Raw genomic sequence first — 27,840 nt, forward strand, 5'->3', positions numbered from 1 at the left:
TGTAACGGATGTTCCTAGTGGATTGTGTATATGTCTCAACCTCGTCGACACTGGAGTCAGACTCCGTGTCGACATCTGTGTCTGCCATCTGAGGTAACGGGCGTTGTTTGAGCCCCTGATGGCCTTTGAGACGCCTGGGCAGACGCGGGCTGAGAAGCCGGCTGTCCCACAGCTGTTACGTCATCCAGCCTTTTATGTAAGGAGTTGACACTGTCGGTTAATACCTTCCACCTATCCATCCACTCTGGTGTCGGCCCCACAGGGGGCGACATCCCATTTATCGGCCTCTGCTCCGCCTCCACGTAACCTTCCTCATCCAACATGTCGACACAGCCGTACCGACACACCGCACACACACAGGGAATGCTCTGACTGAGGACAGGACCCCACAAAGTCCTTTGGGGAGACCGAGAGAGAGTATGCCAGCACACACCAGAGCGCTATATAATGCAGGGATTAACACTATAACTGAGTGATTTTTCCCCAAATAGCTGCTTGTATACATATATTGCGCCTAAATTTAGTGCCCCCCCTCTCTTTTTAACCCTTTGAGCCTGAAAACTACAGGGGAGAGCCTGGGGAGCTGTCTTCCAGCTGCACTGTGAAGAGAAAATGGCGCCAGTGTGCTGAGGGAGAAGCCCCGCCCCCTTTTCGGCAGACTTTCTCCCGCTTTTTCTGTGATACTGGCAGGGGTAATTTTACATCTATATAGCCTCTGGGACTATATATGATGTATATTTTGCCAGCCAAGGTGTTATTTATTGCCCTCAGGGCGCCCCCCCCCCCCAGCGCCCTGCACCCATCAGTGACCGAAGTGTGAGGTGTACATGAGGAGCAATGGCGCACAGCTGCAGTGCTGTGCGCTACCTTGGTGAAGACCGAAGTCTTCTGCCGCCGATTTTCCGGACCTTCTTCGTGCTTCTGGCTCTGTAAGGGGGACGGCGGCGCGGCTCCGGGAACGAACACCAAGGTCGGGTTCTGCAGTCGATCCCTCTGGAGCTAATGGTGTCCAGTAGCCTAAGAAGCCCAAACTACCACCTGTTAGGTAGGTTCGCTTCTTCTCCCCTTAGTCCCTCGCTGCAGTGAGTCTGTTGCCAGCAGATCTCACTGAAAATAAAAAACCTAAATATACTTTCTTTCTAGGTGCTCAGGAGAGCCCCTAGTGTGCATCCAGCTCGGCCGGGCACAAGAATCTAACTGAGGTCTGGAGGAGGGTCTTAGTGGGAGGAGCCAGTGCACACCAGGTAGTCCTAAAGCTTTCTTTAGTTGTGCCCAGTCTCCTGCGGAGCCGCTAATCCCCATGGTCCTTACGGAGTCCCAGCATCCACTTAGGACGTTAGAGAAAAACTATGCTGTGCAAGATACATGAAGGCCACTTAGGAGAAGAAAAATGTAAGCGGAGAGCGCGTGAAGTTATGTATTGGCCAAGAATGAACCAAGACATAGCACAGACTACAGCTACATGTGAATTATGTCTTACGTATAGACCGAAACAACAGGTCGAGCCACTGAGTCCTCACGCAGTGTAAGAGAGACCGTACCAGAAAGTTGGCGCAGATTTGTTTGATTGTAATGGGAAAACATACATTGTTGTGACTGATTATTACTCTAACTACCCTGAGGTGAAGACACTACATACAACTACTAGTAAAGCCGTAATCAATTGCATGAAGTCAATATTTGCAAGGCATGGTGTTCCTATGGAAGTGTTCACTGACAATGGTCCTCAGTTTTCCAGTGCTGAATTTAGACAATTTGCTGATGAGTGGGAATTTGTCCATACTACGTCAAGTCCCCACTATCCACGCTCAAATGGGTTGGTGGAAAGTTCAGTAAAAACTGTAAAGAGTCTCATGAAAAAAGCTCAAGAAGGTAAAGAAGATTTCTACAAAAGTCTTTTAATCTACCGCAGTACACCTTTACAGAATGGACTTTCTCCTGCACAAATGCTGATGGGAAGGAGGATTAGAGCAAATCTCCCGATACATGATGAACTGCTTAATACACATAACTCAGCGTTGGTCAGACTGAGTAAGGAACGTCAACAGGCGAAACTGAAACTGTTCCATGACAGGCGAATAAAATGCTTATCTGATCTAAAATCGGGTGACCAAGTCCGTCTCAGAGATCACGAGAAAGGTATTTGGGTGCAGAAAGGTATTGTGCAAGCACAAGTAGCACCAAGATCTTATACTATACGTACAGAGCATGGAACGGAAGTAAGAAGAAATCGGGTGGATTAAAGATCTGAACCTAACCATAATGAAGACAACATGACTGAAGAATACCCTTCATCTGGCATTTATGATGATCCTGATAATGGTGAACAAACTACGTTTCTGGAAAGGTCCAACATGGTAGACGAAACACAGACTGTGTATGAAAGACCCAAAAGGGAAAGATGCAGACCTGAGAGACTCATTGAAATGTATTAGATGATGTTCTTAATATGACGTTGTTAATTGTTGCATTGAAGCGTACAGGGCTTATCTTTAAAGAAAATAGGATGTGATGTTAGTGTATTAGAATGCTTAATATTTGTAGACACTCCCTTAGTAATATGTGTAAGCCTTCAGTGATGGTCCCTAGGACCAGGGGGATGCTGGGAAGTGGGTGGTCCAGTGTGCAATGTGTCTGGAGTTGGTGATGGAATAAACAGCACAGCAGTGAACTCGCATGTCTCTGTGTCCTGATGACTGGATTTACAAACATATGAACAAAACAGTTGCTATGGGCAACATCATCAATTCTGTGTTTTAGAAGCTTTAGTAAATGTACCACTCAGTGTTAGGATAGATGGATGGAGTACAACCACAGTGGGAAATATGCACTATTAAATGCAAGAAAGCTTTGTGCCAGAAATGTTAGTACAGTAAAAGCCAAAGGAAAAATAATTAAATGTAAATAATTACAAGATCCAAGATAATATATCCCCCAATCAATTAATTTAGACCAAGAAAATCCTTGGATTTGACTGGAAAGAGGCTTCACTGTACCTTTCCCCCATACCCCACCCTGCCCCCTATGCACACCTTGTGGTCTCAGGAGGAGGAATAGCACCTGCAGACCTGACCACCCTTACTTCCATCAGTTTTGGGTTTAAATTTAAAGAAATCACACAAATTTAGATAAGAGAGAAGTGCACTGCTGAATGTTTTAAGGCCAACCCACCATAACAACATAAATATTATAGAGCACATGACCATCTAATAATGTAGTCCAAAGTGACCACCATACATGGCCATATTAACAATAGGCCTCCACAAATAAATAAAACCATCATCATGACAGCATGATGTGCCCAGGCACATTATAAGTATTACAATTGTGTTTCTATTTTCAAGAGGAATGTTTGCAATTTTCTACTTTTACAATATAATTTAGGAAGATAATGGGACTGATACGTTTATGCATTTTGGAAGATATTGCCCACATGGCACTACTCACACCCATACAGTAATGGTCACACCTCCCCAGCTTCTCACAATAGGCCCTGGATCATTTTCAGAACCTGGCCAAGCTGCATATGCAGGAGCAGCGGCACTATGTTTCCAATCGCAGGAAACACAGGCAACATCATCCCCCCCCCCCCCAAAATGGCCATGACACGCTTACATTTTGCTGCTCCACTCTCCCCAAACGCTACGTCGCCGCCCCTGAACACGCCTGTCAATCGGTCGCTGTACATGTGCAGGTGGCAGAAAATCGTCCGTAATTTTTAGCTGTCTGAATCCATCTCTGAACAGCCCCCTATATCACTAGCAATGCACACTGCCACGGCTCGCTAGCGACGTCCTCAGTCATCTGTACAAGCAACTCAATTTTCAAAAATGTCGCTAACAGTGATGAGAGAGGATGCAGCATTTTTATCACTATGAACGTTTTGGTATGCATACAGTGCTGCCCACATGTCCACCAATGTTGTATGCTGCTGCCTACCACTGTTGCTGTTGCCCACCAGTGATGATGGCCACCCAAAGTATGCCACCCAATACTGCTGCCAACTTAATTATGCTGCTGCCCACCAATGTATGCCACACTATTTTTACACCGCTGCCCACCAATGTTATATGCTCATGCCCACCAATGTATGCCACTTAATTTTTACACTGCTGCCCACTTACTGTTATGATGCTGCCCACCAGTGTTATGCTGATCACCATTGTTACCTAGTAATCTCTATACTTAAAAATTCTGTAGTGTCGTTTGTGTACGCACAATATCGTTTGCCCAGGAGTTCCAGGGAGTTCAAGGGAAATCGTAAGAGACATCATGTTGTTTGCATCTAATGTGTACCTGGCTTTACAATGTAAACTGTCCTAAGCAGGGCCCTCTTCCCTCATGTGCCATTCATTGTCTTACTTAAACCATCTTCTTCGATGGCACCAGATTCCTTGGTTTTCTGCCACCCTAATAATTATTCCAGTGTCGTCTGCTGGTGCAGCCATTTTTATATACCCTGTACTTGTCCTATATTGTCTTGAACGATATGTCACTTTTTTCTTGTTGTGCTCATCTGTTTATGTACTCTGTAACTGGGCGCTGCAGATCCCTTGCGGCGCCATATAAATAAAGGATAATAATAATAGTAATAATAATATACACCTCCATAAAAACATTATGTGTTTGCTTCACTAGAGAACCTAGATTATCAGTTCTTTATACAACCAGCAATAAGGGTAAGGTACCAGAAATGACACCTTTGACAATGTAACCCATAAGTTAACTCACTTACTTATGGACTTCTAGTACACAATTTACAACATATTTTGTCTTCTCACCATATCTAAATCTTGAAGGGCGAGTGTGATATTGCCAAGCTTTCTATTGAGGGCACCTCTTCTGCAGTAGTGGAATGCAGAAGGTATGTCTTGTTCTTCTATCAGAGTAGTCAAATATGAGATCTCTCTTTCCACATCTTGCACTGATGCTGTTGGGTCCTCTACCAAAACAGGGGGTATGACATCCAAGCCTACTGCCCATGATTTTTCCTCCTTTGTATCTGGCTCAGCATGAATGGTGTCATTCATATGATAATACTGTTTTTCCTCATCCACTGAAGCCCGACTCGGTGGAAAAACCTCATCAAACCATTTATTCCATATGTCTCTCACCGACTCACGAACATTCATACCAGCCTGGATACCTCCATGTGTGTTCAAGAATCTTGAAAAATCTAGTTGACGTGGGAGACTCAAGCTCCGTAAGCGCCGAGTAGAACTCACACGGACGTGTGTTCTAACCAGTGATCTGGATCTATAAAGGAATGAAATTGTTGTATTTAATGATAGCTACAATGTCATCATATTTAGGTTATAATTAGGTTGGGCAATACAGACCATTGCAGTGTGAGTACAATGTCAATCACAGTTCAATACCACCATGCTTTTAGTAATTGTGTGATTGAAACCATATTTACAATAGGCCAAATTGACTTTCTGTCAGCAGTGTACACACAGTGAGACAAGTTTTGTTATTAAGGGTGATACGCATTTATAAAAAAAGAAAAAAATACTGCAGGCATATAGCTACAAGAGTCAGGGCTGTAACTAAGGTGGTGCCAAAGGTGTGCGACACTTAGCGCATTTGCTCTGTGGGCGCAGCCTGCTGCATACCCCTGTTATCCCCTTTCAATGCACTGCTTTTTGTGTACTGCCTGCTGCAGAGCTGGCCCTAACCAATATGATGCCCTAGGCAAGACTTTGGCTGGTGCCCCGTAGCACTGCTGCTAGTTCCATCTCTGACCCTGTACTTTTTTCCCAGCACCATCACCCCTCACCCATAGCAGTCCTTATTTTGGTGATCCTAGCCCCTATATTTTAAATTGGAACAGTGCACACATTCGGCGCACAGCTCAAAAAGGGGCGTGTTCTTGCTGGGAAGGGGTGTGGCCACACAATAGTGCCCCCAATTCAAATTACACCACACAGTAGTGCAACTTTATTCATATTTTATCATGCGATAGTGTCCCTTCTTCATGTTACATCACACAGTAGTACCACTTTACCTTATAAACGTTACTGGTCACAGTAGTGCCCCTTATTCACATTACACCACACCATATTGCTCTTTATTCACATTACACCACACAATAGTGCCCTTTCTATACGTAACACCACACAGTAGAGCACCTTATATACATAATGCCACACATTAGTAATGCCTTTATACACATAATACCACACAGTAATGCCCCTAACACATAATAAACACATTATTAATGTCCTTATAAACATAATGCACCTTACAGATTATGCCAACCTTTATTAATGCCCTTATACACATATAGAAGTCCTTACATATGCCACACATTATTAATGCCCTTATACATGGTATTTTTATCCAAACCTGTGACATAAGACCTCTAATTCCTTGAAATATCAAATGTTCTATTTAATATAAGGCACACAACAATGATACAAGGTAGAGCCAGGTGTACATTCTCTTCCCTATTATTTATCAACTTCATTTGGGAGGGTTATATCTGAACTCGTCAGGAAGAAGAGATCTACACCAGACCACAGACATATTTTCGCTCCTTGAGCCTTTGCGCTCTAATCTGCATGTATAATGAAAAATTATTTGTCGTCCCCCACCGTTCTTTTTATAGTGATTTAAATAAATTGGATATTTTAACAGATATATTGTTTATATCAATTATTAAGTGTGCCCCAGAATAGACATATAATCTTTCTTTTTCTCTTGGCTTTTGTGTCTACACAAGAATCAGTACCTTTTCTAGTTAGTTTACTGAACTATTTTCTGGGAGCGCCACCAACCTAGTGCCAATGATATATATTGATAATTGTAGCCTTATGTTGGTTATATACATATATACATCAATAATAGCAACAGAGCAACCTAGCTCAAGATTGATCCTGTACAGACTTACCCAAACCTTCTTTGCCCCTAGGCATACCAAATTCCCAAATCATTTGCTTAGTTTGCCTATGCCTAGGGCCGGCTCTGGCCCGCTGCAATGTGTAATAGTGGCAAATGGCCAGCTCCTTCTATGCCGGGCATACCGCTACCTTTACACATTACATCGGGCCCCTCCATCTCTGTCTTCTCAAGAAGACTGAAGATCCAGAGCGGCCCCAGCAGAGGGAACCATTCTTGACACCCCCCAGTGTTCTGCCACTTTCTTTCCTGGCAGAACACTGGGGGGTCATTCAGACCCGTTCGCACCCAGCGGTTCATCGTAGCACAGGTTAAGTATGTCTAGGCCTAGTCTTGTTCTACACAAAACTTTTTTAGCATAGCAGGGCTGCAGAAGCGATCGCAGCCCTGCTATGGTAAAATACAATCCCCTATAGGCGGCGTTGGTTGATCGCACGAGCAGCAAAAAGTTGCTACGTGCGATCAACTCGGAATGTCCCCCACTGTGTCGTGTGTGCTGAGACAGAGATCATGGGGAGGGGACAAGTCCGAGCTGTGCGACATCTGAGGTGAGTATGTGAATGTGAGCGAGCTCTCCCTAGCCTGATTGTGTATACTATCTTTTATAGGTCATTTGTGCTGTCAACATTTGTGTATACTGCAGAGTTTTCAATTAATTCACTATGTCTACTATATCCCTTATGCTGATGTCTGACAGCAAACTGGATCAGTGTGTATAATATGATGATGGTGAGGAGGAGGAGGAGGAGGAGGAATGATGATGAACAAAGGAGGAGGAATGATGATGATGATGATGATGATGATGATGATGATGTAGAGGAGGAGGGATGTGGAAGAGAAGGAATGTGGAGGAGGAATGATGATGATGTGGAGGAGGGTTGAGGAGTGGCTTTACTGTGATGTAATGTTTATAAAGGGTTCCACTGTTGAGCATTGTGTAAAATGGTCTCTGCTGTTTGGTGTAACTTGTATAAGGGGTACTATTGTGTGGTGTAATGCAAATTGGTATTATTATCTGGTCACACCCATTCCCCACGAAGTCACGCCCCTTTATTGTTGGTGCATTTCCTGTTTCGAATATGGGGAGGGGGCACCAATTCTCTTTCTGGCACACGGCACCAAAATGTCTAGTCATGGCACTAACAAGAGTACATTATTGTCATTCTTTCTACCAGCAGCAGGAGAACCACAATAAAAGAAAGTAAGGATTTGGCAATAATATACTTGCTGTAGGGCTATAAATGTGGGATATTTGGTTATAGAGTTTAGGAAGTTTGAGTCGCACTCATTTGGCCCCATTTGGTGCACTCAACAACTGGGCATGTGCATTGCTGCATGTCAGACCTAGAATATCAACACTTAAGTGGCATGGAAAGTGTGATGCAATGAGAACACTGCTCAAGTTAGTACATTTCTTATAACCTTGGGCTGTGGCAGGTACTCTATCTCATTAACTTTAAGTCGGATAATACAATACAATGTACTGTGTGTTGGAATAATTTAGATCAGAAATTAAAGATGCATCCATGAGACATGAAAGCACTGCATTATAATAACTAACCTTTTAATAGCCTGAGGAGGTTGGTTCAGCTCCTGCAAAATAATCTGCAACTTCAGGGGACCTAAGAGTTGCTTTTTGTTCTTAGCAATCTTCTTATAATGAGTGACATGATTCAAGGATGTTTTTGGGACAACGCCAGACTCTGAAGGTAAGAACTGTTTTCCTTTCTCCATAAGCAAGGTCGTCCCTGCAGAATTTTCTGACAGAGTGTCAGGGATTTTTACTTCAGCCACTTCAACGTGCACTTCAAGACTAACTGCTAGAGATTTTGGTGACTGGGAATTCTGCTGTCTCCACATTGCAAGCTCTTTCATACTTGTTTGAAAGTCAGATGAAAGATGACATGTAGGGTCCCTGTAGACAGATAAGTCTGGTGCAGAGTTTGACAGTGATTTCTGGGAAGGGGTGAAAGCAATTATTAAAAAATCTTACTTTACAATATATGCTTATTTTATTGATCATTATAGGTGTGTACAGTAAGCAGGATTACATTGATATAAATGGCATTATATTACAGAGGAAATGAACTTTTTTATATAGGAAATGTATTAGATGTACATATGTTAGCTTAAATACACTGGATGTTGAAAATTAACCCTTGCTCTTCTACAGTCATTATCCTCCCTTATGCTCCACGGGAGGGGCCAGTCCTCCTTGGGCTCGCCTTTGGACACCTGTGTTCTAGTTTAGCCTCAGTCACCCTAGCCCCTGCCATTTTCATAGGTCTCCAGAGATTTGTTTCTTACATGAATCCATGTCACATGGTAAATCAGAATTATACTGCAAAGTTAAAATTATTTATTTACATTATTTATTAACATTTACCTATATAGCACCATTATATTCCACTGTGTTTTACAATTGGGAACAAAACAGTAATAAAACGAGCTATGCAAAGAGGTAAAATGGCCTTGCTCACAAGCTTACAATCTATAGTAAAAACACCCTTGGGGACTTTTTTTTTTTTTTAACAAAATGTGTATAATCCACCCAGTGTGGTCTATCGTCTAAATATAACCCCCTACGCCAGGGCTGGCCAAACCGGTCCTCGAGATCTACCAACACTTCACATTTTCCAGACCACCTAACTGGTGCACAGGTGTAGTCATTACTAATTAAGATGTGCTGCAATCATTCCTAACTGACAATTCTACAGATCTCCAGGAGGCCTGGAAAACATGAACTGTTGGTAGATCTCGAGGACCGGTTTGGCCAGCCCTGCCCTACGCCATTGTTATGCACACCAGTGCCTGCAGGAATGTACTGGTGTCTGAACTGTTATGCACACCAGTGCCTGCAGGAATGTACTGGTGTCTGAACTGTTATGCACACCAGTGCCTGCAGGAATGTACTGGTGTCTGAACGGATAGGGATGCAAAACAAATGAACTCACAGACAGACTGGGGAATATGACATTACGTACACAGAAGGTGATAGGGTAACAAAATAAACACAAAGTGAACAGAGAAGCCCAGAGGCTAAGAAACTGGGTGTCTCCCTAGTATTAGGAATGCTCAGATGGAAAAAGCAAGATGTTGTGTTTTAATACGTAGAGAACCCGAAATGCTGTTGCTAAGGGCAACAGCAAAACCCTAAAGGGTTACCAACGGGTGTGGCAGTAAACTCCTTGGTCAGAGATGGAATGATAGACACAAGGAGAGTCTCCACAATCCTAATCCTCACTTGCAGTGCACAGGTTCAGCTTACTGCCACTAAACTGATACCTGAACACCTTGCACAGTGAGAAAGGATTTAGGCAGGCAAGTCTGAGAATACAGCCGCAAACTTGCTAAGTTCACAGAGTAGCAAAAGAACCCCAGCAAGTTAAACGACTGACTCCAGTTTTACTGCTAGGTCTGGATTGGCAGAGTGTAGTACCAAACCCCAAAGCCTATTTGCAGTAAGTAACAACAAATACAAAGCTACACAGTACTGGCTAACTTTCAGGAACTGACTAACCAACAAAGATTCAGCAGCATCTGCTTAACCTGAGAAGAGGCCTTATATAGCAGGTGCTGTCCACGCCCCACTCAGACCTCACAGACTGTGAGCACAAAAACCAGCACCGGATCCCCTGCTGTGCACAAAGCCTGTAACCACTGCACAGCAAAAGACCCGAACCGGAGTATCAGCTGCGCTCAGGCCACTCCGCTAGCACTTGTCTCCCGGTTGCCATGACGACGTGGCAGCACAGGGCAGGAGACCCTAACAGTACCCCCCCTCTGACGAGGGGTCAAAGAACCCCTACCACCGGGTTTATCGGGGAACTGCGAGAAGAAAGAGCGTATCAGTCTGGGGGCATGAAGATCACAACTGCGCACCCATGACCGCTCCTCCGGGCCATACCCCTTCCAGTGCACCAAAAATGACAGCCGACCCCGAACCATCTTGGAGTCAAGAATCCTTTCAACAACAAACTCCCTCTGGCCACGTATCAGAAGAGGGGAAGGTCTTCCACTGGAAGAAGGATTACTAATCGCCCGTTTTAAAAGGGAACAATGAAATGTTTTATTGATACCCAAAGAACGGGGCAGATCTAACTGAAATGCCACCGGATTGATAACCCTGGTGATCTTATAAGGGCCGATGAACCGGGGGCCTAACTTATGAGATGGCTGTCTCAACTTCAAATTCTTGGTAGACAACCAGACGAAGTCTCCTAATTTGAAGCTGCAGGGTCTTTTCCGCTTATCAAAAACCCTTTTGGTCACTAATGACACAGACACAAGGGCTTTCTTCACTTTCCTCCAAATACCTGTAAGGACCGAAACCACAGAGGAACCACCAGGCATGGAGTCCAGGGGGTCAAAAGAATTGGCCTTAGGATGATGCCCATACACACAAAGGAAGGGAGAGATCCCTGTAGCAGAGTGAGCCGCGTTGTTATAGGCAAACTCCGCCATGGACAGATGAGCAACCCAGTCAGTCTGACACTTGGAGACATAACACCTGAGGAACTGCTCCAAGGACTGGTTCACCCTTTCAGTCTGCCCATTAGACTGCGGATGGTAGCCTGACGACAAGCTGACAGAAATCTGGAGATAGGAACAAAATGCCCTCCAGAATTTGGCCACAAACTGGGATCCGCGGTCAGAGACCACATCAAGTGGCAACCCGTGGAGACGCACAACATGCAGCATAAATAATTCAGACAGGCGTCTGGCCGATGGCAGCCCAACCAGTGGAACGAAGTGCGCCATCTTCGAAAACCTGTCAACGACAACCCAGATGGCTGTCATCCCCGAGAATTTGGGCAAGTCCACCACAAAATCCATTGAAATGTGGGTCCATGGCTTAGATGGAATAGAGAGTGGATGTAATGGGCCAACAGGAACCCCTCTAGGAGTCTTATTTCGGGCACAGATGTCACATGCCCGAACCCACTGACCCACATCCTTAGCCACCGAGGGCCACCACACCGCCCTAGATAGCAACTCCCGAGTTCTGGCAATACCCGGGTGATCTGCCGACTTCTTGGCATGGAATTCCAGGAACACTCGCTGTCTTAACCTAGGAGGCACAAACAAAAGACCTACCGGAAGGTCTGGAGGAGCCTGCTCCTGTGCTCTAAGGACTAATGACAAGAGGTCCTGGGTAATGCCCACTTTAATACATGATGGGGACACAATGGGCAACGGCTCCTCGGTGGTCTCCTGGATTGGAGCAAAACTCTGCGAGAGCGCATCAGCCTTGATGTTTTTTGACCCAGGGCGATATGTTATCAAAAAATTAAAGCGAGCAAAAAACAAAGCCCATCGTGCCTGCCTGGCATTGAGACGCTTCGCTGACTCTAAATATGCCAGATTCTTATGGTCGGTGAGAATTGAGACCACAAACTTAGCCCCCTCAAGCCAGTGTCTCCACTCCTCGAGTGCATCCTTAATAGTCAACAAATCCCGGTTACCCACGTCATAATTCATCTCGGCAGGCGAAAATTTACGGGAAAAGTAAGCACAGGGATGAAGGCGATTATCAGACACTCCCATCTGAGAGACCACTGCCCCAATACCCATCTCAGAGGCATCCACCTCCACCACAAAAGGACGCTCAGGATCTGGGTGTCGCAGCACCTTGGCCGAGATAAATGCCCTTTTGAGACGGGCAAAAGCCGCTTTAGCCTCACAAGACCAGTGGGCAACATCCGCCCCTTTCTTAGTGAGTGCCACCAAGAACGCCACTATAGACGAAAATCCAGCGATAAATCGTCTATAAAAATTTGCAAAGCCCAGGAAACGCTGAAGCGCCTTCAAACTAGTGGGCTGCACCCAATCCAGGACTGCCTGTACCTTGGAACCCTCCATTTGGAAACCTTCTGGGGAGATAATATATCCTAGAAATGCGATTTGCTGAACTTCAAATTCGCACTTCTCCAGCTTCGCCCCAAGCCGGTGGTCTCTGAGTTTCTGGAGGACTAAGCGTACATGCTTCCGATGTTCCTCCAGGGAATGGGAGAAGATTAGGATGTCATCTAAGTAAACAACTAAGAATCTATCCAAATATTCCCTAAGTACATCGTTCATGAAATCCTGGAAGACTGCCGGGGCATTACAGAGCCCAAAAGGCATCACCAAATATTCATAATGCCCTGAGTGGGTATTAAAGGCAGTCTTCCATTCATCCCCCTCTCTTATTCGGATTAGATTGTACGCCCCGCGTAGGTCAATCTTAGAAAAAATGGTGGCAGTACGAAGCTGGTCAAACAAGACCGAAATGAGAGGCAGTGGGTATGAGTTTTTAATCGTGATACGGTTCCATTCCCTGAAGTCGATGCAGGGTCGCAACGAACCGTCCTTTTTACCCACGAAGAAGAACCCCGACCCAACTGGAGACTGTGAAGGTCTGATAAATCCCTTAGCCAAGTTCTCCTGAATGTACTCTGCCATAGCCTGAGTCTCAGGACGTGACAGGGAGTACAACCTGCTCTTGGGAAGCTTAGCATTCGGCAACAAATCAATGGCACAGTCATAGGGGCGATGGGGAGGTAGTACCTCTGCAACTTTTTTGGAGAACACGTCCGCAAAATCTGCATAACACCCTGGCAATCCTGGCAAACTTAGCTGCGAGAGCCTGACTGGAAGGCTCAAGCAACTCCTGAAACGATCAGTACCCCAACTAAGAATCTCCCCAGAGACCCAGTCAAATTGAGGATTGTGGGCCCTTAACCAGGGTAACCCCAACACCAATGGAGCAAAAGTACAGACAGTCACATAAAAGGACAATTTTTCAGAGTGTGTGGCTCCAATAAACAAAGAAATCTGGCTAGTGCAAGAGGTAATTTTACCTTGGGATAATGGTTCCCCGTTTAACCCACAAATCTCAATTTCCAATGCCAAGGGTACTAAGGGAACAGAGTGTTTCAGGGCGAATTGGCGGTCCATAAAAACCCAGTCGGCCCCACTGTCCACAAAGGCCTCAGTCTTGACAGTTTGACCGAGGATCTTCAAGGTCACCGGAATGATAAAAGTCTTCTTGGGAAATTCTGACTTCTGGCCTGACAGGATATTTCCCATCACCCTCAGGCCCTGAAGTTTTCCGGCTTTTCTGGGCATGATACTACCACATGACCTTTATTCCCACAGTACAAACACAACCCCTGCTGTCTCCTCCGCGTCTTCTCACGCGAGGAGAGGCGGGTAGCCCCAATCTGCATAGGCTCCTCGGAAAATTCCTCAGAGTCTGAGGTTCCCTTGGGAAAGAAGGAAACCTCGGTCTCCCTTTCAAGCCTACGCCCTCTCAGCCGTCTATCCACCCGGATGGATAACTGCATGAGCTGATCCAAGCTATCAGGCAAGGGATATTGTACCAGTTGGTCTTTTATCTGGTTAGAAAGACCTCTTCGGTACTGGTGTCTCAGGGCTGGGTCATTCCATTGGGTATCATGGGCCAACCTCTGAAACTCCGTACAGTAAACCTCAACTGGCCTTCGCCCTTGCTTAAGGATCGAAATCTGAGCCTCGGCTGAGGCCGTCTTGTCAGGGTCATCATACAACATGCCCAGTGCCGTAAAAAAAGCATCAACACTTTTAAGCGACGGACAGTCAGGCTGCAACCCATATGCCCAGACCTGTGGGTCTCCTTGTAGCAAGGAAATCACTATGCCCACCCGCTGAATCTCCGACCCAGAAGACTGAGGCCTAAGCCGGAAGTATAGCTTGCAGCTCTCCTTGAAACAAAAGAACTGCGAGCGATCTCCAGAAAAACGATCCGGGAGATTTACTTTCGGCTCCTTAACCCCTGAAGGTGCTGCTGCTGCGGGAGCTCCGCCAGCGGCCTGGGAGGTGTGCATTTTAATGGATAAATCATTAAATTGTCGAGTCAGGACCTGCACCTGATCGACCACCTGTTGCAACGTATTTTGAGGGGTATGCTCCATATTCCCACAAAATTTCAACAGGAGTATTTGGCTGCTGAATATGTTATGCACACCAGTGCCTGCAGGAATGTACTGGTGTCTGAACTGTTATGCACACCAGTGCCTGCAGGAATGTACTGGTGTCTGAACTGTTATGCACACCAGTGCCTGCAGGAATGTACTGGTGTCTGAACGGATAGGGATGCAAAACAAATGAACTCACAGACAGACTGGGGAATATGACATTACGTACACAGAAGGTGATAGGGTAACAAAATAAACACAAAGTGAACAGAGAAGCCCAGAGGCTAAGAAACTGGGTGTCTCCCTAGTATTAGGAATGCTCAGATGGAAAAAGCAAGATGTTGTGTTTTAATACGTAGAGAACCCGAAATGCTGTTGCTAAGGGCAACAGCAAAACCCTAAAGGGTTACCAACGGGTGTGTCTCCTTGGTCAGAGATGGAATGATAGACACAAGGAGAGTCTCCACAATCCTAATCCTCACTTGCAGTGCACAGGTTCAGCTTACTGCCACTAAACTGATACCTGAACACCTTGCACAGTGAGAAAGGATTTAGGCAGGCAAGTCTGAGAATACAGCCGCAAACTTGCTAAGTTCACAGAGTAGCAAAAGAACCCCAGCAAGTTAAACGACTGACTCCAGTTTTACTGCTAGGTCTGGATTGGCAGAGTGTAGTACCAAACCCCAAGGCCTATTTGCAGTAAGTAACAACAAATACAAAGCTACACAGTACTGGCTAACTTTCAGGAACTGACTAACCAACAAAGATTCAGCAGCATCTGCTTAACCTGAGAAGAGGCCTTATATAGCAGGTGCTGTCCACGCCACACTCAGACCTCACAGACTGTGAGCACAAAAACCAGCACCGGATCCCCTGCCGTGCACAAAGCCTGTAACCACTGCACAGCAAAAGACCCGAACCGGAGTATCAGCTGCGCTCAGGCCACTCCGCTAGCACTTGTCTCCCGGTTGCCATGACAACGTGGCAGCACAGGGCAGGAGACCCTAACAGCCATACAGTGGTATTTTAAGAGGTGAGGGGACCAGTGTGAAGTGTCCCACCTTATATCTAGTCACTCCTGCTATATATTTAGAAAGATGGTGCATGCACAAAAGAAAGGAAATGCTCCTTGTTAGCTCTTGGGCAGAGCCACCTATCCAAACATATCATCAGAAAGATGGTGCTTGGGTAAGTATAAGTAAGTAAAAGGAGGGGCAGCAAAAGTGGTCCGTTCTGGGTGTAGGGTGCCCGTTAGGAATCATGGGCACCACAAATCCTGCACCAATGACTCTACTTTACCCAGGATGCTTCTGAATTTTAGGGAGCTCTGCTGGACTCCCGGGGATTAGAACAACCACATTTTGACCCTTTGAGTGCCTCTTTCATTGACCTGTGAAAAAATGGTTGCTAATCTTTCATTCACATGTGAAAAATTGGTTGCTATCACAAAAATGCATCAAACTGGCACCAACTCAGTTAAACTTGTTTGATATAAAAGTAAAAAACAGAATTTTTTAAAATTTAATTTACCTTAAGTGATCCAACAAATGAAGAAGAAAAACTGATTTCTGGAAATGAATTCTGTCTCCGAGATAAAATTCTGTCCTATAGGTAAAAATAAATTGATATATTACTGATGCTGAACCTCTTTTATGAAGCATAGTGGATGCAGAGTGCGTCTACATGGTCCACTAAGAACACGAATAGCGCACACCAACTTTCTGGTCTTTGAAGATAACTAGAAGTGCACTTACTTTTTCCAGAAAAGACAGAATATGTGCACTGCACATAAAATGCTCCCGGTGTAGCCTCATATATGATTCTAATTATTTAGGCCCAATTTATATAGAGGGTTTGACGAAGTACATTATTAGACCTCTTTTTAGAAGTAGCATGCATATCGATTTGTGGGAAGTTCAACTAGATTCCATCACAGAAAATACACTTGTAGCGCAAAATGTCGGCATTTATGAAAGAGCAGCAGTTTGCCACCGCCAACAGATGGAGTTTAGCAGAGTGATAACTTTGCTTGCAATGTATGGAGTACGCCCACCAGGTTATTGAGAATAGATAAAGGAGTGAAGAGTACTTTTAGTTTTATGGGTGTCTTTTGCTGTGTGGAGGGGGCAATACCAGTTCCAGTCTGCAAAAGCAAATTTGCTTATTTGCTTAAGACCAACTGGAAGGTGTAATGTGTAAAATTACTCCTACTTATAAGTATGATGCCGACGTCTGACTGCTCAGAGCGGTTCAATATTGAAATGATTTTAAAAAGTGAAATCAAAGCAAGTACTATCACACAAGTGCCCCCACTACTGCCTAGTCTCATTTTAAAAATCTCGGCATTTCTGCCCTACCTGGCATGGAACGCCATTGCACAGACTAACTCCTGCTATTACTTTCTGCAAAGCAATATGTTTTAGATGAAATTTTGGTGCAGGAGTGGAAATGAAGCCAATGGACGTTAGCAAGGAGGCAGAGATGTAACTAGACATGTTGGTGCCCTGTGCCAGGAAGAGAATTTGTGCCCCCTCCCCTGGATATTTAAAACAAGGACAATGCGCACGGAAGGCGCAGGTCAAAAACATAGGGGCATGTCTTCATGGGTAAGAGGTGTGACCACAGAATAGTACCACTTCAAATTACACTGCAAAGTAGTGTCTGTTATTCACATTACACCACACAGTAGTGTCTGTTATTCACAGTACACATAGCAGTGCTCTTTATACATGTTACGCCACACAGTAGTGCCGATTATACACATTACACCACACAGTAAAAATACACACGTTGCATCACAGTAGAGCCCCTTATACATATTACGTCTCAGTAGAGCCCCTTATACATGTTACATCACAGTAGAGCCCCTTATACACATTATGAAACAGAAGAGCCCCTTAAACACATTATGCCAGAAAGAGCCCCTTATACACATTATGCAAGGTAAACTTGCTTTCCCTCCTTAGGTGATATCCCCTACTCTATCACCCCCGTTTGCTACTGTGAGACATTCTACTTGTCATAATATAAACTAATACAGTGAGGCAAATTTATTTCAGAAACATCAGAGTGACACATCACGCAGGGGCGGATTGGTCCACCGGGATACCATGTGAGTTCCCGGCAAGCTGGTCACATTTGTACTTTGGCCAGGCTGGCTCATCCTGCCTGCGGCTGGCATAATCCATGCGTAATCCGCAGCCTGGCTGGAGCGGGTGCGATTGGGCTGTGTAGCCGGAGCCAAGGAGAGCTGAGTACAGCATCATCATCTATGCTGCTGCTGTGCACTCCGCTCGGTAACTGGCTCTGATGTGAGGATCGTCTCCACACCCCCCCCCCCTCCCTGTTCACATTACACCCATGGGGTCCTGCCCCGTCATGACGTCATCCAGCACACGGAATCGCCTTGCAGATCCCCTCACGCGCGACACTGCACCGACGTAGGGAGAGATCAAGAGGGAGCGTGGGGCAGCGCGGCAGCCACCGCCAAGAATGACAGCCACCTGCAGCACTGCACCTACATGTTCTGGCCAGTGACAGAAATGGGCCCACCGCTGCTGTAACCTACCATCATGCAGTTGTTGGACCGAGGCCCCAACCCCTCCACCAGAGGTCCCGCCCACTTCCTGTCCTAGGCTCCGCCCCTCCTTGGGGAGGAAGGTTCACTGCGAGTCTACTGTATGTCTCAGGCAGTGTGTGGGTGCCACAGGGGGCTGCTGTATCACTGACACCTCCCATAGTCACTGGTGTCCCTGTTACTGGGAACTAGTCACTCCTCCCTGGAATGATGTGACCCTGTGGCAGATGCTAGATCCAAGGACCTCGTACATCACAACCATGTGACCTGCGATGGCAGGGGGAGGAGAAAGGTCAGTAGATGTGCAATTTCATTATGCATGTCACCAGCGGTGGATTGGGACGCTGGACCAGATTCCGTTTGGCTGGTCCGGACGTCCCCTCAGTAGCCGCCGTCATCCCTCATGCTGGCCACTGCCGCGATCGGAGCTTAGCTTCCACATGAAGCCACACCCCTAAAATTTTGCGGTGTGCCTATGGCGTGCACTTTCCTTGTGTACATTTACTCAGGCCTTCTGAGCAGTAATCCCTCCTACGTGACAGACTCCACCCCCTACTAGGTCTGCTTCCATAAATTTCCCCCGCTGGTTTTTGATCCCAATCCGCCCCTACACATCAGTGAGGCATACCACCACCTCAAATATCATGTAATACATTTAGAAAAATATTGAGAATTTAGTGAGGTTTACTGCAACATTGACATAAGTGTCAATGTCACATAAGTGTGAAAACGAGCGCTATGTGAAAATGATTAATAAATGGATGCATGAATTAAATGTGGCACCTGTAAAAAAAAAACGTGATTATTAAAAGATTTAAAACAAAATGTTTGCAGCTCATTTGCAGAGAAATTGGTTGGTGGTAGTCATATTTGAGTATCGGCGTCGGTAACTAACTTTCCCTAGCTTACCAATGTCCACAGGATTACTCAGCCGTTGATGTTCCTAGAAAGGTAGGCAAGTTGTACTTCAGAGGAGAGCACCAGACTGCCTCACGGCAGACCCGGCGGACACGGACTGACATAATTTCCCGGCTTCACCGCTACACCTTCCTCCCTCTGGACGCAGCGGGGAGAGCCGCATTCTACACAGCCGGCCACGGACAGCCATTCTAGGAACATCAACGGCTGAGGAATCCCGGCCAGCAGCAACTAAAAACTCAAGGCCTCATACGAAACACCAGCACTAACCACATTCTACCCATTTACTAGAGAGCACTTACCTTTGATAAAGCTGCCCCCTGAAGACAGCGAAACGCGTAAGGACCTACTTGCTGGACACTGGGACACATATCATCCAGGATCATTTGGACGGTGGACCTTTAAAGAAGCTTGGAACCATTCTTCCACAACCATCCTACTGCTAATGGAGGACTAACCCATTTCCCTTCAACTGATGTGCTTACATCCTCATTTGCTGAGATATCATCAGGGAAGCCTGCATTTGTACCTCCAGGATTGGTAACTATTTGTGGAGAGACGTACATCTTTTATGGTTAAAGGAAAATTGAGGTCCACCAACCACTGGATATTAGAAAATCCCTGTCCTGTTGCTGATTCTATTTGGCTTTTTAAACGAGCCATGGCTTTTTAACTGCTCTCTATGTGCATTGGTGCCTATCAATTGTCATCTAGACATTATTATACTCATTTTTTATTTTTCAATTTTTATTAAATTGTTGATTGATCCTTTACACCTGTCTGCATAGATTTATTTTTAGCGCTGTATCAGTACTTCCAGTACTATTGTGTTTTGTGTTTAATTTGGAGTGACTGTCCAAGGTTGTACAGCTGCTTAGGAGAACCAGCCCTATCAAGCGCGTGGTACACCCACTCTTTTGAGTGAAGAGAGGTTTATTTGGAAATTTGCTAATAAGTTTGGTATTTTACTCACGGCATTACGAGGTTTTTTCTTCGTTCTGGTGATCGGAATGTGATTGACAGGAAGTGGGTGTTTCTGGGCGGAAACTGGCTGTTTTATGGGTGTGTGTGAAAAAACGCTGCCGTTTCTGGGGAAAACGCGGGAGTGGCTGGAGAAACGGGGGAGTGTCTGGGCGAACGCTGGGTGTGTTTGTGACGTCAAACCAGGAACGAAACTGACTGAACTGATCGCAGTGTAGGAGTAAGTCTCGAGCTACTCAGAAACTGCAAAAGAAATTTCTATTCGCAATTCTGCAAATCTTTCGTTCGCAATTCTGCTAAGCTAAGATACACTCCCAGAGAGCGGCGGCTTAGCGTGTCCACTGCTGCGAAACGAGCAAACAACTCGGAATGACCACCAATGGCCCTCATTCCGAGTTGTTCGCTCGTTGCCGATTTTCTCTATATTGCGATTAGTCGCTTACTGCGCATGCGCAATGTACGCAGAGTGCATGCGCTCAGTTATTTTACTCAAAAGTTAGGAATTTTACTCACGGCATTATGAGGTTTTTTCTTCGTTCTGCTGATCGGAGTGTGATTGACAGGAAGTTGGTGTTTCTGGCCGGAAACTGGACGTTTTATGGGAGTGTGTGAAAAAACGCTGCCGTTTCTGGGAAAAACGCGGGAGTAGCTGGAGAAACGGGGGAGTGTCTGGGCGAACGCTGGGTGTGTTTGTGACGTTAAACCAGGAACGACAAGCACTGAACTGATCGCACTGGAAGAGTAAGTCTCGAGCTACTCAGAAACTGCAAAGAAAAATCTTTTCGCAATATTGCGAATACTTCGTTCGCAATTCTGCTAAGCTAAGATTCACTCCCAGAGGGCGGCGGCTTAGCGTGTGCACTGCTGCGAAAAGCGGCTAGCGAGCGAACAACTCGGAATGAGGGCCCATGGCAGAAACTCCTGTTGCTATATAACATTTCGATTTAAGCTGGGAAGCAAATCCAACAGAAATGATTACTTCTGAAGGAAATACTTGGCTGAGTTTTTCCTAGTACAAATACTGATTAGTTCACATGATAACTGAGTTACACATACACATGCCACTTCTTAGTCGGGTGCAGGATCATTCTTTTTGTACAAAGATTTTAAAATATGCAATAGTAAAATAAATTACAGGTTACAGCTCTCCACGGGCAGCTGTGGGAACAGTGACATCTGCAGGCCATAAATCAGAAAGCACCCCTAAAAAAAAAATTCTGTAGAGATGTATTTGACAATCACAATTATTATTATTATTATTATTATTATTATTATTTCTTATATGGCGCAGCATATTCAGTTGCACTTTACACTTGGAACAACAGTGATAACAAAACTGGGTAATAAAGACAGACATAGCGGTAGGAAGGCCCTGCTCACAAGCTTACAATCACAATCTTCCCACACCAATTTGACTGGTAGCCGCACAGTGCTGCTTCTACTGTATAATTTACTTTGTGGCCTCCAGCTTGCTGCCATTTCATTCCACAGCTCATGATACTTTCCCTGTAGCATGAAACTCTTTCATCATTTACATAACCAAATAGGTGGATCAGCACACTCAACTTCTGAAATAATCTGTGCTGCTGTGAAAATTATTATTGGATAAAGTTTCTTTTCTAACATTTGAATGACTAATCACATTTTATTAATTATTCTCTTGTACACCATTATATCTAAATGTAGTGATGGACCCATTTAAGTATGTATACATATGGAAGCATTTACATTCTGCATAAACTTGAATTTACCCGCATTGCAATGTCTTCTGGGTCAACATGTTCCTCATCTGATGACTGACTGTCAACATCCATAGATGACAATGTTTCTGCTTCATACTGCTCATCTAAACAGCTCTGAAAGAAAGTAAGGAAAGATCCTGATGCATATTCACATCAATAGAAAAAGACACAAATGAGAGCAGTGACAACAAATCAAAAGCATGTAAAAACTATTTACTAAGATAACACAAAAAAATAAGATTTTAAACCTACAGGTAAATCTTTTTCTCCTAGTCCGTAGAGGATGCTGGGGACTCCGTAAGGACCATGGGGTATAGACGGCTCCGCAGGAGACATGGGCACTTTAAGACTTTAGAATGGGTGTGCACTGGCTCCTCCCTCTATGCCCCTCCTCCAGACCTCAGTGAGGACTGTGCCCAGAGGAGACTGACAGTACGAGGAAAGGATTTTTGTTAATCTAAGGGCGAGATACATACCAGCCCACACCATACACACCGTACAACATGGTATATACTAAACCAGTTAACAGCATGAATAACAGCATCAGCCCGAGACTGATCTCAACTGTAACATTACCCTTATGTAAGCAACAACTATATACAAGCCTTGCAGAATTTTTCCGCACTGGGACGGGCGCCCAGCATCCTCTACGGACTAGGAGAAAAAGATTTACCGGTAGGTTTAAAATCTTATTTTCTCTTACGTCCTAGAGGATGCTGGGGACTCCGTAAGGACCATGGGGATTATAGCAAAGCTCCAGACCAGGCGGGAGAGTGCGGATGACTCTGCAGCACCGATTGAGCAAACATGAGGTCCTCATCATCCAGGATATCAAACTTGTAGAATCTTGCAAAAGTGTTTGAACCCGACCAAGTAGCAGCTCGGCAAAGCTGTAATGCAAAGACGCCTCGGGCAGCCGCCCAAGAAGAGCCCACCTTCCTAGTGGAATGGGCCTTTTCCGAATTTTGGAACCGGCAATCCAGCCGTAGAATGAGCCTGCGGAATCGTGTTACAGATCCAGCGAGCAATAGTCTGTTTAGACGCAGGAGCGCCAGCCTTGTTGGCTGCATACAGGACAAACAGTGCTTCGGTTTTCCTAACCCTAGCCGTTCTGACGATAGAAATCTTTAAGGCCCTGACTACATCAAGGGACTTGGAATCCTCCAAGGCACGCGTAGCCACAGGAACCACAATAGGTTGGTTCATATGAAATGACGAAACCACCTTAGGCAGAAAATGAGGACAAGTCCTCAACTCTGCTTTATCCGCATGGAAAATCAGATAGGGGCTCTCGTAAGACAAAGCCGCCAAGTCGGACACCCGCCTTGCAGATGTCAAGGCCAATACCATGACCACTTTCCAAGTGAGAAACTTCAATTCAGCTGTTTGAAGAGGTTCATATCAGTGTGATTTAAGGAACTGTAACACCACGTTAAGGTCCCACGGTGCCACTGGAGGCACAAAAGGAGGTTGGATGAGCCACACTCCCTTTACAAACGTCTGGACTTCTGGGAGAGAAGCCAATTCCTTCTGAAAGAATATAGATAAACCCGAAATCTGCACCTTAATGGAGCCTAACTTCAGGCCCATATCCACACCTTGATGAAGTCAGACCAGACGAAACGCGTTGGGTGATTCCTGCTACTATTGAAATCCTCAGTTAAGCTGCTTTTTCTTTATACGGAACTTTTTATCTATTTATATCTCTATACATAACTTTAGACATATAATTGTCTCTAGAGCTTCTCATTTTCTAAATACATGTATTTTTAGCACTATTTTTTATTGCTGTCTTTTATATGTCCTATGGAAAGTGTTTTTTTAAATTTTGCAACCGTTTTTTAAAAAAAACAGCATTTTATGCATGTTGCCCTCTTTTTCTATGTTTTTATATTTTTATATTCAATTGTCTCAAACGTTCGTTGTAAATAAACCCCTCATTGTTTTATAAGAATTTTTCTTAGTCTCTTAAAGTATTTTACCACCTATGGTCGCTCTGATCTTATTTGCTTTTTCCATATCCACACCTGACTGCAGAAAATGGAGAAAACTACCCAATTGAGAATCATCCTTAGGGCATTCTTGGCTTCACACCAAGACACATATTTTCTCCCAATACGGTGATAGTGTGTCGCCGTTACCTACTTCCTAGCTGTAATAAGAGTAGGAACGACTTCATCCGGAATACCTTTCCTAGCTAGGATTTGGTGTTCAACCGCCATGCCGTCAAACATAACCGCGGTAAGTCTTGGAACACACAGGGCCCCTGTAGTAACAGGTCCTCCCTGAGAGGAAGAGGCCACGGATCTTCTGTGATCATTTCCTGAAGATCTGAGCTCCAGGCCCTTCGAGGCCAATCTGGAACAACGAGTATTGTCTGCACTCTTGTTCATCTTATGATTCTCAATATCCTTGAGATGCGAGGAAGTGGAGGGAACACAGAGACCGACTGAAACACCCACGGTGTCACCAGGGTGTCCACTGCCACTGCCTGAGGGTCCCTTGACCCGGATCAATACGTCCGAAGCTTTCTGTTGAGGCGTGACGCCATCATGTCTATTTGAGGAAGTCCCCAACGACTTGTCACCTCTGCAAAGACTTCTTGATGAAGTCCCCACTCTCCTGGATGGAGATTGTGTCTGCTGAGGAAGTCTGCTTCCCAGATGTCTACTCCCGGAATGAAGACCACTGACAGAGCGCTTACATGATTTTCCGCCCAGCGAAGAATCCTGGTGGCTTCTGCCATTGCTGCTCTGCTTCATGTCCCGCCCTGGCGGTTTACATGCGCCCCGGCTGTGACGTTGTCTTACTGTAACAGAACCGGTAGGTTGCTAAGAAGATTCTCCGCCTGTCGGAGGCCGTTGTATATGGCCCTTAATTCCAGTATATTGACGTGTAGACAAGCCTCCTGGCTTGACCATATTCCATGAAAATTGTTTCCCTGTGTGACTGCTCCCCATCCTCGGAGGCTCGCGTCCGTGGTCACCAGAACCCAATCTTGAATGCGGAACCTGCGACCCTCTAGAAGGAAAGTACTCTGGAGCCACCACAGGAAAGAGAGAACGAGAGACCCTTGCCCTGGGGGACAGGGTATCTTCCGATGTATCCGCAGATGGGACCCTGACCACTTGTCCAGAAGGTCCCACTGAAAAGTCCTTGCATGGAACCTGCTGAATGGAATGGCCTCGTAAGCCGCCACCATCTTTCCCAATACTCAAGTGCATTGATGAACTGACACTCTGTTTGGCTTTAACAGGTCTTTGATCATGTTCTGGAGTTCCTGGGCTTTTTCCACCGGTAGAAAAACCCCCTTGTTTTCCCGTATCCAGAATCATGCCCAAAAAAGACAGCCGAGTTGTCGGAACCAACTGCGACTTAGGTAGATTTAGAATCCAGTTGTGTTGTTGTAGTACTCTCAGGGAGAGAGACACGGTTTTTAATAACTGTTCCCTTGAACTCGCATATATCAGGAGATCGTCCAAGTATGTGATACTTGTGACCCCTTGCTTGCGCAGGAGCACCATCATTTCCGCCATTACCTTGGTGAAATTCTCGGGGCCGTGGAAAGCCCAAACGGCAACGTCTGAAACTGGCAATGACAATCCTGTACAGCGAATCTTAGGTACGCCCGATGAGGAGGATATATGGGGACATGAAGGTATGCATCCTTTATGTCTAGTGACACCATAAAATCCCCCCCTTTCCAGGCTGGATATCCTTGCCTTGAGAGATTCCATCTTGAGTTTGAACCTCTTTAAAATAGGTTTAGGGATTTTAGATTCAGAATTGGTCTGACCAAGCCATCCGGCTTTGGGACCACAAATAGGGTTGAATAAAACCCTTTTCCCTTTTGCACTAGGGGAACCATGATAATCACTTGCTGTTGACACAGCTTTAGTATGGCAGCCAAAACTATTTTCCTCTCCGGGGAAGTAGCTGGCAAGGCCGATTTGAAAATCGGTGTGGAAGCACCTCTTTGATGGATTTGGTAGAGGCCGGGGAGGACATTTTTCCTGTGAACTAGCCGTAGCCGGTGTTCTTTTCCCTCTACCTCTGGCGAGGAAAGAAAGCCACGCCCCTTACTGAACTTACGCGACCGAAAGGACTGCATCTGTTATTAGGGTGTTTCCTTTTGCTGTGGGGGAACGTAAGGCAAAAAAGACGACTTACCCGCGGTAGCTGTGAAAACCAGGTCCGCGAGGCTCTCCCCAAATAAAACTTCACCCTTGCAAGGTAAAGCCTCCATATGACTCTTTGAGCCAGCATCACCTGTCCATTGACGGGTCCGCAGGGACCTACTAGCAGAACCTGCCATGGCATTAGCTCTTGAACCCAAAAGCCCAATATCTCTCGCAGCCTCTCTCATATATAGTGCTGTGTCCTTGATGTGACCTAAGGTCAACACCATACTATCTTTATCCAGGGTGTCAATGTCATAAGACAAGATATCAGCCCAAGCTGTAATTGCGCTACGTACCCCTGCCAACGCTACTGCAGGCCTAAATAGGGCTCCCGTAGTCGCATAAATTGATTTTAAGGTAGATTCCTGCCTACGATCCGCAGGATCCTATAGAGCCGCCGTATCAGGAGACGGTAATGCTACCTTTTTGGACCAGTGCCTTAACGCCTTGTCCAGCGTGGGCGAGGATTCCCACCGTAACCTGTCCTTTGAGGGGAAAGGATACGCCATAATAATTCCCTTGGGAACCTGCAGTCTAATGTCAGGAGTCTCCCAAGCTTTTTTTTTTTTTTTAAACGATCAGCTCATGAGATGAGTTAGGTTACTTTCCTTTAAACATGCCGACCCTCGTGTCAGGGACAGAGGAATCCTCTGTGATATGCAAAACATTTTTTTTTTAATTGCAATAATCATATATTGAATACTTTCGCGACCCATGTGTGCATCCTTGCATCATCCTAGTCGACACTGGAGTCGGAATCCGTGTCGGTATCAGTGTTTGCTAACTGGGTAAAGGGACGTTTATGTGACCCTGAAGGGTTCTGGGACACAGTAAAAGCCATGGGTTAATTCCCTGCTTGTCTTTGGACTCTGCTTTGTCCAATCTGTAATAAAGCCACATTAGCATTCAAAACATTCCACATGTCCACCCAATCAGGTGTCGGCTGTGCCGACAGAGACACCACCACTATCTGCTCTGCATCCTCCCTAGACGAGCCTTCCACTTCAGACATGTCGACACACACGTACTGACACCCCCACACACACTGGGACAAATAAATATGGGGACTGACCCACAATAAGGCCCTTTGGAGAGACAGAGAGAGAGAATGCCAGCACACACACAGCGCCACAATATACTGAAACCAAGGTCCCAGCCTAAATAGCGCTTTATATATAAATATATGTACAATCTGCACCAAATAAATGTGCCCCCCCCCCCTTTTTGCCCCCTGTTATTGTTCAGCAGGGGAGAGTCCGGGAGCACTTCTCTGCAGCATGCTGTGGAGAAAATGGCGCTGGTTAATGCTGGAGGATCAAGCCCCGCCCCCTCGACGGCGGGCTTCGGTCCCGCTCAATTTCTTTATACTGGCGGGGGTTTTATACTATACTGCCTCCGCAGTATCTGAGACCTGTGCCAGTGCTGTTTTTGAGGTAAAAATTGCTGCCCAGGGCGCCCCCCCCTGTGCCCTGCACCCGCACAGTGCCTTCTGTGTGCGTGTGTGTCGGGAGCAATGGCGCGCGTGTACCTCATTGAAGATCTGAAGTCTTCTGCTGCCTTTGAAGTCTTCTTTCTTCTCATACTCACCCGGCTTCTATCTTCCG

The 27,840-nt window shown here is 45.6% G+C and overlaps 1 protein-coding gene across 1 annotated transcript in view; it reads right to left on the reverse strand.

Moving 5' to 3' along the window:
* The window catches only part of TTC6 (tetratricopeptide repeat domain 6), a 660,756-nt gene that overhangs the window by 348,128 nt on the left and 284,788 nt on the right, over positions 1–27,840 (reverse strand). The window contains exons 9-12 of the mRNA XM_063947843.1: positions 22,065–22,169; positions 16,368–16,442; positions 8,462–8,856; positions 4,782–5,256 (exon numbers count right to left, since the gene is read on the reverse strand). Of these exons, the coding sequence (XP_063803913.1) occupies positions 4,782–5,256; positions 8,462–8,856; positions 16,368–16,442; positions 22,065–22,169 (1,050 nt within the window). The remainder of the gene's footprint in view (positions 1–4,781; positions 5,257–8,461; positions 8,857–16,367; positions 16,443–22,064; positions 22,170–27,840) is intronic.

Source organism: Pseudophryne corroboree, chromosome 12, assembly GCF_028390025.1.
Source record: "Pseudophryne corroboree isolate aPseCor3 chromosome 12, aPseCor3.hap2, whole genome shotgun sequence".
Taxonomy (NCBI): Eukaryota; Metazoa; Chordata; class Amphibia; order Anura; family Myobatrachidae; genus Pseudophryne; species Pseudophryne corroboree.